The sequence below is a fragment of the Xiphias gladius genome, chromosome 8 (assembly GCF_016859285.1).
Source record: "Xiphias gladius isolate SHS-SW01 ecotype Sanya breed wild chromosome 8, ASM1685928v1, whole genome shotgun sequence".
Taxonomy (NCBI): Eukaryota; Metazoa; Chordata; class Actinopteri; order Istiophoriformes; family Xiphiidae; genus Xiphias; species Xiphias gladius.
Window position 1 is genome coordinate 27,395,114 of NC_053407.1, and position 14,926 is coordinate 27,410,039.

At 41.6% G+C, this 14,926-nt stretch overlaps 2 protein-coding genes across 6 annotated transcripts in view; one reads left to right on the forward strand and one right to left on the reverse strand.

Annotated features, from left to right (window-relative positions):
* poc1b (POC1 centriolar protein B) overlaps positions 1-7,484 on the reverse strand; it is a 46,135-nt gene extending 38,651 nt beyond the window's left edge. Inside the window, exons 1-10 of one of the 2 annotated variants that reach the window (XM_040132571.1) lie at positions 7,282-7,484; positions 6,116-6,200; positions 5,323-5,494; positions 4,921-5,100; positions 4,406-4,513; positions 3,860-3,975; positions 3,400-3,533; positions 3,164-3,232; positions 2,875-3,027; positions 2,236-2,313 (exon numbers count right to left, since the gene is read on the reverse strand). In XM_040132571.1, coding sequence (XP_039988505.1) covers positions 2,236-2,313; positions 2,875-3,027; positions 3,164-3,232; positions 3,400-3,533; positions 3,860-3,975; positions 4,406-4,513; positions 4,921-5,100; positions 5,323-5,494; positions 6,116-6,200; positions 7,282-7,308 — 1,122 coding nt within the window. In that variant the 5' untranslated portion in view covers positions 7,309-7,484. Of the gene's footprint in view, positions 1-2,235; positions 2,314-2,874; positions 3,028-3,163; positions 3,233-3,399; positions 3,534-3,859; positions 3,976-4,405; positions 4,514-4,920; positions 5,101-5,322; positions 5,495-6,115; positions 6,201-6,850; positions 6,959-7,281 lie in introns of those variants that run through there. The other variant, XM_040132572.1, reaches the window with a different exon arrangement.
* On the forward strand, positions 6,945-14,807 carry cep41 (centrosomal protein 41). Of its 4 annotated transcripts, none has more exons than XM_040132578.1 (11): positions 6,945-7,015; positions 8,072-8,135; positions 8,273-8,320; positions 9,351-9,412; positions 9,769-9,838; positions 10,039-10,183; positions 12,547-12,710; positions 12,803-12,870; positions 13,029-13,143; positions 13,396-13,629; positions 14,350-14,807. In XM_040132578.1, the coding sequence occupies exons 2-11, from the start codon at positions 8,075-8,077 to the stop codon at positions 14,475-14,477; spliced, it is 1,095 nt and encodes a 364-aa protein (XP_039988512.1). In that variant the 5' UTR covers positions 6,945-7,015; positions 8,072-8,074; the 3' UTR covers positions 14,478-14,807. The 4 variants fall into 4 exon arrangements, with proteins under 4 accessions (XP_039988512.1, XP_039988510.1, XP_039988511.1 ...); XM_040132576.1 differs by lacking the exon at positions 6,945-7,015 and adding an exon at positions 7,670-7,780; XM_040132577.1 differs by lacking the exon at positions 6,945-7,015 and adding an exon at positions 7,670-7,780 and having other exon boundaries at positions 12,803-12,858.
* The last annotated feature ends 119 nt before the right edge of the window (positions 14,808-14,926 follow it).

Here is a 14,926-nt window from a genome sequence, read left to right on the forward strand (position 1 = left end):
TACCGCTCCACTTGGAGAGTGGTTCGAGTGACAGCACGGCTAAGATCCTGTATCCTGAAGATGAATTGATATAGACTACGTTTTTCAACATTTTCTTTATCAGGGATTAGAAAAAATGCAAAAGGAGATCATTGAAAGCAAATACTTTCTGTTGTTCAGTCAAAGTACAAGGTCACTTTTTTTTAGAGCATAACCCCACTCATAACATGAAAACGGTTAACAGACACATTTTCTTACTCAAAAGACCTTTACACAACTTGAGTTTGAGTTAAGAGTCTCAAAAAAAAAAAAAAGAATCACAGCCCTGAAGGAAAATTATCTGCACCATTTCACTTCAGAAATTACACCCATATCAAAAAAGAAAATATGCCCAATCTCGCATTCATCTGCTTATGAATATACACAAACAAACACGAGCACACACTCGTGTGCATGATAAGGGTTCTGGCGTCAAGTATAAATATTACTGTGGATCAGTAAATGCTACCTTCAATATTCAATTTACAATAATACACTGTTTACAAAGCACACTGGTCATCTCCTCCATGCCTGACAAAATTTCCCTTTCATCATTTATTAACCAATGGCTTTATGTTTTATTGTTGTGATGGTTTCATGTTGTGCTGTATAAGGGAACAGAGGTTTAAAGCTTTTTCTGTGAGCGATGGCCGGCCCAGTTATGCAGAGTCGGAGCTACATTACCACTGTGTGTGTCTAAATATTTACATCCAGTTCACATTGCTAAATCATGATGGATGGATAAAGCACCAGAGTAGGCCATACATATACACGCGTATGCCGTATTTTTCTTCATGAAGATCTATTTTGTGACCCCCAACCTAATCATTTAACACCCAGTTATTCTTGTTCACAACACTAGAGGGCAGTAATTACCCTTAACTTCTGTGGGATGTTGTGTAAAACAAAACCAAAAAAAAGGGGGACAGACTCCTGATTCCACTCCCGCTACTCAGGGACCGAACTAGGGACTTTTAGCATGTGATGCAACATTGATGTTGTAATAAATGCATTTTTAAAATCTGCAATGGATTCAGAGGATTCAGGAAGAGACGTTATCTTGCCAGTCTAAGAAAATTTCATGCCACTGAAGGATTCTAATAGAAATGCACGACAAATTCTAGTGCAGTTTACAGCAACCATGAGCAAAACGAATGATCTAGCGCCCTATAGTCTTTATCATGGCAGTGGATAAGATATTTTACCACGCAGCTTTGCATCTAAACCAGTCATCCCCACTTATGTTAAAGCATGTTGTTTTCCTAATACTCATTAAAGCTGTGCACCCGCCTACATCGATCTCATGTTTCTATCCGTTTATCTAGAATCGGCATTTGTGGAGTAAGCGGATAGCGCTAATTCACATTCAGGATTTTGCCTTGCAACATAATGCAAACCTGCTACTCAAGTTCAAGACCAGGTCACTGTCGCGCTGCCCCAGATGGGCCCTAGGCAACAATATAAAAAACTATATAATAATATATATACATATTAATATAATATAAAAGTGGCATGCACAAAGTTGCTGGGTCAAAAAAAAATACAAGAAGGCAACTTAAAAAGTTGGAGAAAAGGGCCTGTAATGGGAAAGTGTCCTGAAGCAAGAAATATATTCCCCTGCTGCTCCACCAGAGCTGCTCAGTGGCGAACTGTGGTTGTATTTGGCAATATTGGCAAAATATAAAACTCACAGAGGTCCAGAGGAACTCCACTGTTTCATTTCAAAATCTAACAAATTGTACTTTCATACAGATGACTGTGAAAACAATTTGAAAATAGACACGAAAGGCCTACTACAGGACACATTTTTGAATTGGGACAATTCACACTTATTTCAATATCACACTTGCTGAACTGTAATGCAGCTGTAGGGAAAACATTGGCTACATTCACATTTTAGGATAAATCCCAAATTTTTATCAATGTAATCACCAAGGTGTTGCACTGCGCATCTCTCGTGTGAGCTACAGAATTGCAGGATTAGCGTAGCGGTGTGTTATGAAACGACATATTGCTGAACCAAACTATTTTCTGGATAAAAAGAGCAAAGACAGACATGTGGACGGTGTTGCTTTCTACTGGCATCACGTGAATGGTTAGTTGCCCTGTGAGGGAGGCTTCAGCGCTGAGGCAGGATGGCATAACCTAAGAATGGCCTGCACTGCCACCTGGTGGTCATGTGATCATGTGAACTGTAGATTTAGTGTGCCATCTTACCATGGAGCTGTGAACAGCTTGGCCCAGTTCTATGACATGCGGGTCAGTTGACTGAGTGTCCGCCACTGTTGGGCTGATCTGCGGAGATAGAGAAAAGTCATAGCTGCTCCCCTTTTAAACCTTTTACAACAAATCTCTTTATTTCTCTTCTGCATTATTCACTAAAACACACAGATGTTATGAGTGGAATGTCAATATAATACTGTGGAGCAGGCTGCTTTTACTAAATATTTCTTATCTGTGCAGTAAAGGGATGTGAACAGTTGTAATGTTTGAACATTGTTCAGTTATAATAAAACAAGACATTCTGAACTACTATCTGACACTCCAACCAGATGACGCTCTACAGCCTAATGTGGTGGACAGTTTGTTTTTTTATTATAATCATTTCTTGATTTTATTCTCGGTCTTTCGAGTCGTACGCTCTTCATGTTAGTTTGTACGGGAAATGTTGTTATGGTTTGTAAAAAATACGCCATTTAAGCTTGTATATTACTGTTGTTTTAGAAATAATTAACTAGTGTCTAATCATTCCATGCTGAACTCAGCATAGCCTTTAATAACTTTATGAACATTACTTGCATATGGATAATTTTCATAAATTAATTTAAACATGGAGTTCGGTAAAACTGAACTGACCTGAATGGCTGTGGACTTTGGGTGATGAAGATGGGGTCCTTTGGGGTGGATGTCAGACAGGTGGGGTGGGGGATCAGGGGTGGACCTCCGGTTGTGTTGTTGCAGGACACCCTGGTAGGATCTGGTGTCAAAGTTTGTCCTCCACATCAGCACCTAGGGAACCAAGGGACCAGCACAACATCTATGACCCAAGTTCCTCACGTTTTCTACTACAGAAAGTAAAATGGTAACTTTGTAGTTACAAGCTCAACTCAGGGTCGTTATTATTATTGGGACATGAAACACCGACCTGACCATCAGCTCCACCTGAGGCAAAGAGATCTCCAGCCCTGGAAAAGGCCACTGTGATTACAGCACCCTGAAAAAACACAGTTAACAATGTCAGTAACAAAACCTAGCATGACAGTCACCATCAAGGAGTAATCCAGGGAAATATTAGAACTGGAATCATGATGGTCAGACAGCCTATAGTGTCTGATAATGTCTGATTGGTGTCTGGTGTCTGTGGCTGTGCTGCAGCATCACCTTGTGTCCATGGAGGGTGTAGATGAGGCGACCCTCCAGCAGGTCCAGGATCTTAACAGTGCTGTCACTTGAACCACTGATCAGGTAGTTGTTGGACGGGTGGAAGGAAAAGCTATTGATTCCTGCACTGTGGACTGATCCAAAAGGTTAAAAAAAAAAAATTAGCCACACACAAACACACACACAAACACACACACACACACACACACACACACACACACACACACACAAAACACACAAAACACATGAAAAGCAATTCACCCCATAACAAGATATAGTAAAATATCACAGAGCCTTAATACCCTACAGGATAATGTAAACTAGTAAACTAGTTCCTGAGCTGACAAACTGGAAATACAGTCGGGATCTTCGACAAATATTTTTAATAACATTTTATATCATTACTTAATTTTCCAAACTAGATACGCATCATTACAATTACTCTGACATTTTGACATACCCTGGTAATGCTGAATCAGCTTGTTGGTCCGTAGATCCCAGATTTTCAGTGAACTGTCAGCTCCTGAGGAAGCAATACAGGTGCCGCTGGCGTTGAAATCGACAAACGTTGCTGATCTATAACAATAAAAACACTCAGTGGAGTCAGTGACCTGCAGCAGGTTAACAATCTACTGTGTAAATAATACACAGCATTGCCACCTATGGGAGAAACAGAGCAATCACTACAGTTTTTACATCAATTTGTAATGCCTTTTTTTAATTTTTCAATTCTGTTCAGTGATGCTTTAGTCCTTTGTAAGAAATCAGAATCTACATTTTGTACCTGTGGGATTCTCATGTAAAAAAGTTAAAAAAATATAACGTTCAGAGATTGCGCGAGTGCAGTAACACAGAAAAGAAATTTTTATTCAAAAATTGGATTGAATTTATCCAAACAAACAAAATTGTTGTCAGGGCCTATAATTAAAACGAAATCCAAACTGATGGCAAAATTACAGCTAAGAAGAATAACAGGATACTCAAGCGGGTTGTTTTTTGGACTTACCCTCCATAGTCAGTGAAAGAGTTGATGCATTGTTTGGTTGATGTGTCCCAAAGCCGGACGGAACGGTCGTCCCCACAGGAAGCTATGAGCCGCCCATCTGGAGAAAATCTGCAGGAAGGAAAAGATTTTAAAAAAACAAGTTGTACCAACTGAGTGCAATTGCATACAGTTACACACTGAAGCCACTCCTGACAACTGAGTAGTTTATATCTGCTCATCACAGATGCTCGATATAGATTCTGCACATATAACAGCACCAAAAACGAATCATGTGCTACATGTGTAGGAGAAGTGCATAGTCGATGCCTATGTAAGTAAAAATTATTCAAATTAAAATCGTTTGTTTAAGGGTCCTTTAGCTGGCAAGACAAAAAGATCATTTCACCCAGTAACTAACAGGTAAAGCTATTTTCACCTTGATTTATAATAAATAATCTACACAAACGCATACACAAACACACTAATGCTGTGGCTAGAAAGGATGCCGACAGTCGTGCTGTCACTTCGCACAGTACCTGGCACAGCGCACCCAGTTCGTGTGCTGGTTGAGGGAATAGACGAAGCACTGTCGGTGAACACTCCACACCTTGACCGACTTGTCATCGGACGCTGTCACCAGTCTCTGGCCGTCGTGGGAGAAAGCAACGCTGCGTACGCTGGCGGTGTGAGCTTTGAACACCGTCGATTCTCCTTTCCTATGACACACACAAAAAATACAGTTAATCTAAGACCTAGCCTATGTCCAACTGCACTATACTGTATGTGTGAACCTCTTGCCGGTTTACTGAGTAAGTAAGTTTCCAGTGTATTTGCAAACCAATCTGTGCACCCGACCATTTGTTTTAGATTTTATATTACTGTAGTTAGTGAACACAAAAGTCCTGATTAAAGCGGTAAAAGTGGCTTTTGGGACCTACATGGAAGGTGTCCACAGTCGGACTGTTCTGTCCTTGGAGGACGTCGCCACCAGGTTACCAGACGGCGAGAACTGCACCCCGGTGATGACATCTTGGTGGCCCACAAAGCGGAAGGCCCTTGCCTTGGGAGCCAGATTCCAGATCATCAGGTTCTTATCCACTGACCCCGAGGCTGGAGGGAAGACAAAAGAAAGATAAAGCGAGAATATTCAGTCGAGAATGACAAAATAAACTTTGGCCACTAGAATCATTACAGCTCCCCTGCGCTATAACTGCAGTAGTTTTAACTACTGGTACTGTATAAAAAAAAGTTATTAAAGCGAATAAAATTAGCTTCCTTCCTGAAATTGGAGAGTCATAGGTTGAACTTCTGCAAAGGTCAATGAGTTCATCGAGCACAACAGCTCATCTTTGGTACAAGGTAAAATAGGGGTTTTTTTTGTTCAATACTTTAGTCAGATGTAATAGTTCAGAAAAAAACTAGGTTTATAAAACCAGTCTGCTATATATTGTCAATTTGTGCCTGCTATGTACAGCATTGTCGGGCAAGATGATGACACAACACAAGATGACTTGCATGATTATTACTAAAGATCTGATAGTGGTAAATCCATTTAACTGTTTCATGGTATAGCAAGTGAGAAAATAAATGTTTCAATAGTGCTGTTAAGCCAATATTAGATCATTTTTGGGAGCCAAAAGCATGAGATATGATTAGAGGCAATTATCTTCCTACTGCCAAATAACATCTGAATAACATCGGTAAATTTGTAAAGCTGGCAGCAGGTGTTACCCAGTTGTTTGCGGTTTGGACTGAAGTCTGCACAGGTGACAGCATCTTTATGCCCCTTGAAGTGTCTCTCTAGGGTGGGATCCTCCTGCAACGTCAATGCAGTCAGACAGTCAGAAAAGCTCTGCATTTCCTCTGTAAGTTTAATTGGTCCAAAAAAAAAAAAAAAAAAAAAAACATATTTTTTTTAAGTCATGAAAAAAAAGAAGAAAAAAACAAACAAACACACAAGAGATTCAACCAACACATTTCACTTTTTCCAGACAGGAGGATGCATTTGAGCCTTGGGCATTGGTGAGTGAACACTGGGGGGGCGTTTAACCTTATAGCATATATGTTTATGAAAGAGTTCTGTAGACTTGAGTCTGCTCTCTGGGCTGAGGAACCACGGTGTGTTGCTAATAGCGCAGGGCTGGGCAGCTACCTCCTTGACACCGCCTACCTGGCCGAGACCAAGTAGTGGCAGTGTTTACAGATAGCATTAAAGAGACATTACACTTAGCAAAAACCCCAAGAACCGAGGGACGCCATTTAAACAGCTATCGACGAGCAAGTCTACTATACTGTAACGACTTAACAGAGAGGACCCGAGGTGTTTTTGACAGCCAGCAAATCCTCTTAGGAGAGAGGCAGCTAGCAAACTCGCCGACTCAGCTACCATTGGCACCAGTGTACGTTGTCAAAGCGCGCACTTTTCTCATTAGCCTTTTACGAAAGTAGTAAAACAAATACGCTTACCATAACAGACGCCATTGTGGGCATTTCCCGTCTTTACAGAGCTAATGTTGTCTGGGGGAAAGTTCTACTGCCTCCCATTACTGTCAAACAGTGCGCCTTCAACAACTGTCTCAGACCTGACCTGTCGAGCCCAGATACTGCGGCGTTCTCCTCGGCAGTACTTCGGTAATCTAAGCTGACTTTGAATTTTATTAATTCTGAATGAAATTTGACTTTTGTTTTAGCAGGGGCAGCCAAAAACAACCCGCTATTTCTACAGCTAAACAACTAGCCACCTGTGGCTTGATCTTGTGGTGGCGGTGAGAGTTGTGCTGCATTCCTGAAACATTAAAAAAAAAACGGGTAGATATGAGAATCGGACATGAAAATTCCATTCACAACTTAAACATTTCGCAACATTGTCATAGTTGTAAAATGGAAAAGTAACCTACCGGAAGAATCTGAGTTTGGGGAAACATCAACTCAATCAAGGCTCTGCATACTGACTCGAAAGCAAAAACCCACGGCCAAATATGGTGAACATCAGCAAAATCGATTCAAATGAAAACACGATAAGAAATCAAACCATAAATATTAAGTAATGGTTTTTGTTAACTTAGAGCGATCGAGGGTACGATGTGTCAACACCTCCAAGGCGCTGCCAACGAGCCAGGGACTTCAGGATTGTTATTACTCAAAATAGTTGAGTTATTTCTATGTGACATGAATGCAGCACCCAATGAAGGTGGAGCGTCCTCCGCTGCTTAGCAACCAGCCAGTCATGTCATATGAAAGTGTTCTAGAGGGGGAAAAGAACGCAGTATAGAATTCTCTGATTGGTCCATACAAATACAATGACGAATCATCAGCGAGATTGTTCAACTCGGAAACTGGTGTTTGGTATTTCGGTTTGAAAGGATGTCGCTTAATCGCAGTATCGGCAGTGTGGAGGTAACGTTAGTTAAATGACAGCTTTAGTTTTTGTGTTGTTTTGTTTTTTTTTACCTGCTAACTGCGAATGTTGCATTATCGAGAATATCATGGACTGTGAATTGAGCGTGGGCCAACAAAACCGAACGTAGCTGTCCTAGCTAGCTAGCTAGCTAGTTAGCTGTCATCACTGCTAAGATACCATATCAACAATGCACCTGTAAGAATAATAACGTTAGTTAGTTAGGTTAGTTACGCTTTCTTAAAGATGCGGGCAGGCTAACTTAAATAAAGTTGTCTTTTTCATTCTAGTACATGAAAAAAAGAATCCCGAAAAACGCAAAGTATCAACATGTCAAAACACGGCTGGACACAGGTACCTTGTCCATGTATAGCTGCACTATCCTTATTAACAATAATCTATAATCCAGTGCCATCTCAAACTATTCAGCTATAAAACCTTGTCCTTTTTTTTGCCTCTTTATTATGTTTCTATTATGTTTCATTTGGTAGGATGCAGCCTTACGAAGTATATGGAAAGACTGGAGGAGATTAAAAAAAGTGAGTAACTCGTCTGAGGAGGACCAAGGAGTGGCAAAGAATAAATATATGTTTATGAGCATGTTTACATTGCACTACCAGTCAAAAGTTTTAGAACACCAAATTATTTCCAATATTTATTGAAATTTACATATGTTAATGACCCAATCACTGAAACAGGTGCATAAAGATGGCAGTCATTTTAGTACATTACCAACCCAATACTTTAAGTTATGTGTCTGAGATTCACAGTTCACCTTTCTGGCATTCAGCTGGTTCAATAGAGGTTCAATAGAGTGAGATCCTTAGATAGGAACAGCCCAAATATCTTCCTAAGGACACTTCAAAGGGACACATATAGCAGCTTCTGGTCACAGTTTTGACCCAATAAGTACAGACTGTTGGACTCATGACATTACTTTAGTCCACTGGCATCTTATAAACACTCACACATAATGTAGTCCCAACAAAATAACCCACCTTAAGGGTCTTTTTCTTAGAGTAAAGATGATGAGAACTATATACTGTACACTTGAGGTGAGATTTGCTAACTTGGAACCTAATTTTCCCAAGGATCTTTGGGTTTCCTTTTGCTGTCTGCCCGTGTACTTCAAGAAGTAAACCAAAGAAGTTCTAACCCCCTGATATTTCCCAGTTAAAAAAGTTCTTTGTGGACGGTGGTCATTTGGTGTTGACCTGTCCGTTGCTTTCTGAGGGAAAAGTAACACTGATTCCTGATCTCTTCAATGGAGGATTGTACTGCTGTCCACAATTATTCCTTCGTGCGACTGGACGCAGGCTGTGGGGACTGTGATCAGATGTCAACAAGGGTCTTTGAGAAAGTGTGAGCTAGTTAGGTCACACTATAGCTAATACCAGTATCAATAGCACTGATAAAGCTGAGTCTGTTTCATATTTATTTTTCTGATTATTAGAGCAAAGTTATTATCTTCAGCTACAGCGGTCATTCTAAATGACATATTTCAAGTCTGTCATCAGGGCTGTGAGGCTCCTTCTTCCTATAAACATTCTTCTTTTTTCTTTTTCTCAGATTACAGGTATCGTAAAGATGAAATCTTCAAGCGCTTAAAGGTGACAACATTTGCACAATTGGTAAGCATCAATGTTTATTTACCTGTAGTACTGTAACATCCTGCTAGATTTGTGTTGTAGTTAATAGAAAGTCCAGCCCACAGCTATTTTTGTGGCCTATATTTTGGAGGAGACTGAATGAATGCAGTGAGAGATCCCGATCTCTTTACAGTGCTTTATAACTGACTGACTACTTGTGTGTATAGTTCTGGACAGACAGCTCTGACAAACCATTTAACAAACCATTTAGCTTGGTTTGTTACCTTCATCTACAGACTCCAGGATACCCTTCTCTTTGTACCTTTACTTCCAATTTCTTAGCAGTGATTCTTCCTAGTACAAGTCTTGTTGATTTCCAGACTTCTTTTTCTCACCAGATAGTTCAGGTAGCCTCTGTCTCAGACCTGAATATAAGTGAGAATGACGATGAATCACACGGCCCAGAAGGTAACACACGTGGCAAAATTACTTATTCACTCAACATTATGAAGCTTTATTCATCTCCAGCTTCATACCACATGGCTAGCTAACAATTTAAAAGAAAATTGCTTGGGTTTTACTGGATATTCTGTTATGTATGTTAAATGGATTTTTGTCTCTAACAGTAGGTGACAATCTGTTGTTTTCTCACTCCCACTAATTTGCAGACAGTCTGTCAGTGGTGTCTGACGCAGACCTGGAGTGTCTGTCTGAACACACCAACGGCTCCCCACGGCCGTCGCCTCTCTCAGATCGCCAGGACGCAGGCGACACCAGGGGAGAGTGCTTCTCTGCCAGGTCAACACTTCTAAGGTACTGTACAGCTCAGAAACCCTGAATAGCCTTAACGGAATACCCCACACACCATACTACCCATTGTTTGGTGGACAACCTTCATCCGAAATTCCTCATAAGGTTGTGACGGCAGGGAACTGTACCTCTGTCCCAGACTTCTGATGTCCAGGAGTCTAATTTATTTTTAAAATAGAATAGAAATTCCCGAGTCTTGTTTGTTTGCGACATCAGTAGCTGGTGGGTTAGATCTACAAATGAATCCCCTCTGGACCTATGTTAAAGGGGTCAGTTCACACAATTGACATGACCTCTACTTATATCTAGCCATGCAGATTGGCAGGTTTTGGTTCTATTCCCAGTGTTTGAGATATGTGTCTCAGAAATCTGGAACTCAATGTAACTTGAGTGAACTGATCCTTCTTCTCACTTTTCACCAGCGCTCTAAACATAATAGCTATAAGGTCTTTAACACGTGTACAGTGTTACAAATACTCCCATACACACAGGCCCCCGCTATCACCCTCAGTCACACCCAGCTGCCAACAATAACGATCCCTAATCACAAGAACAACAGTAATCCTCCCCCCATCATATCTGTCTCTGCACCCAACCCATCCACTTTTTGTCCCTTAAGACATCTGCCTGTCTGTTTACCGCACAATGACCTCCCTCAATCTGCTATTAGTGTCCCCTCCTCCTCTCACCTGTGTCCTCCGCCCTCTCCAGCTGGAACAGGAAGCCGAGGAGTGTAACTCTATCTGTCTGAGCTCTCCGGGGGCCACAGACTTGGCCGCTGTAATGGCAGACGTTTTAGGTCACCTTAGCCTTGTGGGGGGGGGGCAGATGGAGAGAAAGTAGGGCAGCACTGGGGTAAACCTACCCACACAAAGGGAAAGGGGTGTGCTTCTACAGTGTTGTTTGGCTGAGTTCCACAATCAGATTTGCTGTAGTGAGTGTTGATCATGCCGACTCCGATTTCACACTAACTGGTCTGAGACCTGCCCGATGTTAACCCCTCCCTGCCCTTTGAAACAAAATCGTGTACTGTACTGAGTCATCAGTGATGGTCACAGACATAAGCAGAACAATACCAGCAGATGTAGAGGTTGTGCCTCACTCAGCCTTGTCAGGTGAGTTATTGGCTCCAGGCATCTTTTAAAGTCATTGATCGGGAGAAGTCAAGAGTCGAATGAATAACATTTGAAGATGGGCTTTTGGAAACTTTGACAGGCATTTTTCATTATTTTCCGACATTTTATAGAAAAAACAACGAATCGATTAATCAATAAAATAATGGCTGCAGCTGTAACATTGATATCTAGCCTGCATTAAACCACCAGTAACTGTAAAGCAACAGTACTGATCTTTCTAATCATATTAATGGTTAAACTTATCACCAACTTGTAAACTATACCATGTAAAATATTTGCACATTTTCTATGTTACTTTTAACATATATTAATGTTAGTTAATTATAATATAACATTATACTGTTATTAAAATATTTTATATCAAAAAGCAGATGGAGGAATGAAAAGGTCCGTACAAAAATAGCCAAATAGACGGACCTGCAGAGTATCAAAGCCAACAAACACCAGACATCACCACCTGAAATTATCGACTTCCAATGGAAAAGTGAAAAGGCTCCTAGAGCCCCCCCTCCTCTCTGGATCGGGCTTCAGACTGGGAGATGCCAGTGGACCTCAAGAAGAGACTTGTCTTCCCAGAGGAGGTGGCAGCAACCTCACTCTGACAAGACGTGGTTCTGTTATCCAGGAGCACAAAAACCATCTTAGTAGCCGCACTCACGGTGCCCTGGGAGGACAGGCTAGCCATCCCTCACCAACTAAAGAAAGCCAAGTACCAGGACTCGATCAATGAGGCTCTTGTCAAAGGATGGCACGCAGCCGTATTCCCCACGGAAGTCGGCTGCCACAGTTTCCCAGCAACATCGGTGCACAGAGAGCCCGCAGTTGGAACCCTTCTGCAGATGAAGGCTAGTCAGTCTTCACGTGCAGGCTAAGGGGTGAAACACTCGTGACCCTGAGATACCTGCTCAAGATGCAGAAGGGCTCCCGACAACGCTCTGACCAGCCTGCTACCAAGTAATACCCCCCAAAGGACGCACCATAGGTGGCTCCTGCGGTTTCTGCTTTTAGCAAAGCATCTTAGTAAATCTTTATATTGAAAAGCACAACTTCCAGGACTTCGAGGAGAGGCTCATTGATGGAAAAATATGGCGAAATAAGAAATTACAATAAACTATATTTGCATTGTTCTTTTCAGAACCAAAGAGATGTCCATAGCAAAACTCATACAAACAAGGAATGGAAGAAAGAAAACTAAATAACACAAGCCTCTAACCTTTGACCCCCTCACAGCGTTATCAGTGGCGTGGGAGAGCTGAACCTCGACAGGAGCAGTCAGAAGATGGAGAACCACGTGTCCAGCCCCGAGCTGGCTGACAGGCCCTACCCCGACTGCCCCTACCTGCTGCTAGACGTACGGGACCGCGATCAGTACGACCGCTGTCACATTATCAGTGGTAGGTGGAAAGACAATCAAGCTGGGTCATCAAGCTTTTCATGCCAAATGGAATATTTGTATCGTTGTTGTGATCATTCGTCTTTCTTACAGCACACAGTTTCCCCATTGCCACGCTGTCTCGAACAATGAACCCCTATACCAAAGAGGTGCTGGAATATGTATCCTTCAACACAAACTACACGAGACATTTACTAGTTCTCTGCTTGAGACATTTTTTCATGTAACAAAATCAATGTCTGGGCTTTTTGAGATTCAGTTACAAGTGACTATCGTCTCAACCGTGTCTGAACTTAACCCACACTCACCCACTGTGTAGAAAAATGCAGCAGGGAAGATCATCATTGTGTATGATGAGGATGAGAGAATAGCCAGTCAGGCAGCCACCACCATGTGTGAACGAGGATTTGAAAATCTGTTTATGCTGTCTGGAGGTAAGATATCATTTCACTCAAGTTGTTTTCTCTACCTCCTTTAAAAGTAATGTGCATTTAAATGATGGAGTTTCCCCGGAAAGGACTTTAGGTGAATATTATTGGCCAAAAGGCTGCTTAACATGTCCCATCTGAAAAAAAGGTCCTGTGAAACTGAGGTCGATTGTATTTTTCCACAAAATTAAACTTATTCAACTCATCTTGTCAGTGTCTGAAAAGAGCTATCATCCCACTCTGCTGTCCTCTCCAAAGGCCTCAAGGTAATCGCTCAGAAATTTCCGGAAGGGATGACGACGGGCTCCCTCCCGCCCTCGTGCCTTTCCTCTCCCACGTCATCGAAGGGGAAGAGGAGCTCTGAGCAGCAGCAGCAACAGCAGCAGCAGCAGCAGTCGCAGGCAGCAGAGAGGAGGTGGCGGTTTACATCAGACGAGCTGGCCAAGGTCCAGGAGCAGCTGGAGGACATACTCATCCCAAGTAACTCCAACAGTAAGACCACACCGTCAGAAACTCAAACCCCAGTATTCCAATTCAATATTAAAGCGGTGATAAGACATTGTTTTAAGTGTCCATAATTTCCTAATAAAATGATCATTTTATGATGATTAAACTATGCTATTTGGTAATAATCAGAGGCAAAATATAGTCGGAGTTGTGAAATACTTATTAGAGTTTTATTTTTTATGTTGAGATTATAAGCAGTTGGATGGATTTATAAGCATGCGATGGATTTAATGTTTGGCTGTAGGAAAATTTCTTATTGCTGCTTTTTCAGCTGACATGCTGTGCACAGACTCTCTCGGTTACACTAGCAATTAATAGGATGTAATCGATTAGTATCAGTTGAACACTTTTTCTCGAATTTCCCGGTAAGTGGTGCCAAATTCCAGAAATCTTCCCATGAAGCTGAAGTTGCATATCACGTCCTATCTAGGAAATTATAGGAAAATACAGGACAGTAAAACAAACGTTTCGGTTGTTGAAAACAGGGCTTGGATAGCGTTCAGAGTGGCCCGTCCCTCCTGGCTGGATCCAATATTTTTACTCCATGAAATTCTGTTGTCAGACAGATTGAAATCATGACTCGAAACCAGAGAGCATGACCCCAACTCCCACCCAGAGGAAGCTACACCGACAAACTTTATTTTTCCCCTGTCTCATCATTTCATTTCATATTTCTCACTGTCGTTTGCGTGTGTTTTTATGCAGGCCGCATGTCAAGCCGCATGTCGGCCATCAACTCCCAGTCTAAAGCGTCCGGTGCTCGCAGTCGACAGAGTTCCTCTACCGCTGGCAGGGACAGCGCCAGGGTTCAAAGCAGTAGACCCTGGAAATAATCCCACCCACCATCAACCACACGGATATACCTCCAACCCTTAATCCATTTACTTCAGGTTACATCTTTTTGAAATTACTTTACACACACCTTGGAAAAGTGATTAACACTACACAACAACAATGACCGAAATATTTGAAACTCTAATTCGGACCTAATTAAGACTGGACAACAGAATGAAATTTGCAAGTAAAATATGGGCAGACCTTTCAGACTCATCATTATACCCCAGTGTTCATCTTCACTTCTGGCCATTTATGTCTGACTGAAGTATTTTCCCCTGACTGCAGATTTTGTTCTTAACATATTTAATACAGTGCGTATATTTGAATGTTTGCACAGTGCCTCATCTGTGAACCTGAAAAACTGATGGATCTTATTGCACTTAAATGATCATTTCATGCAACAATATTCTTCATTTTTCACCGGGATATGAATCTGTACAAATAA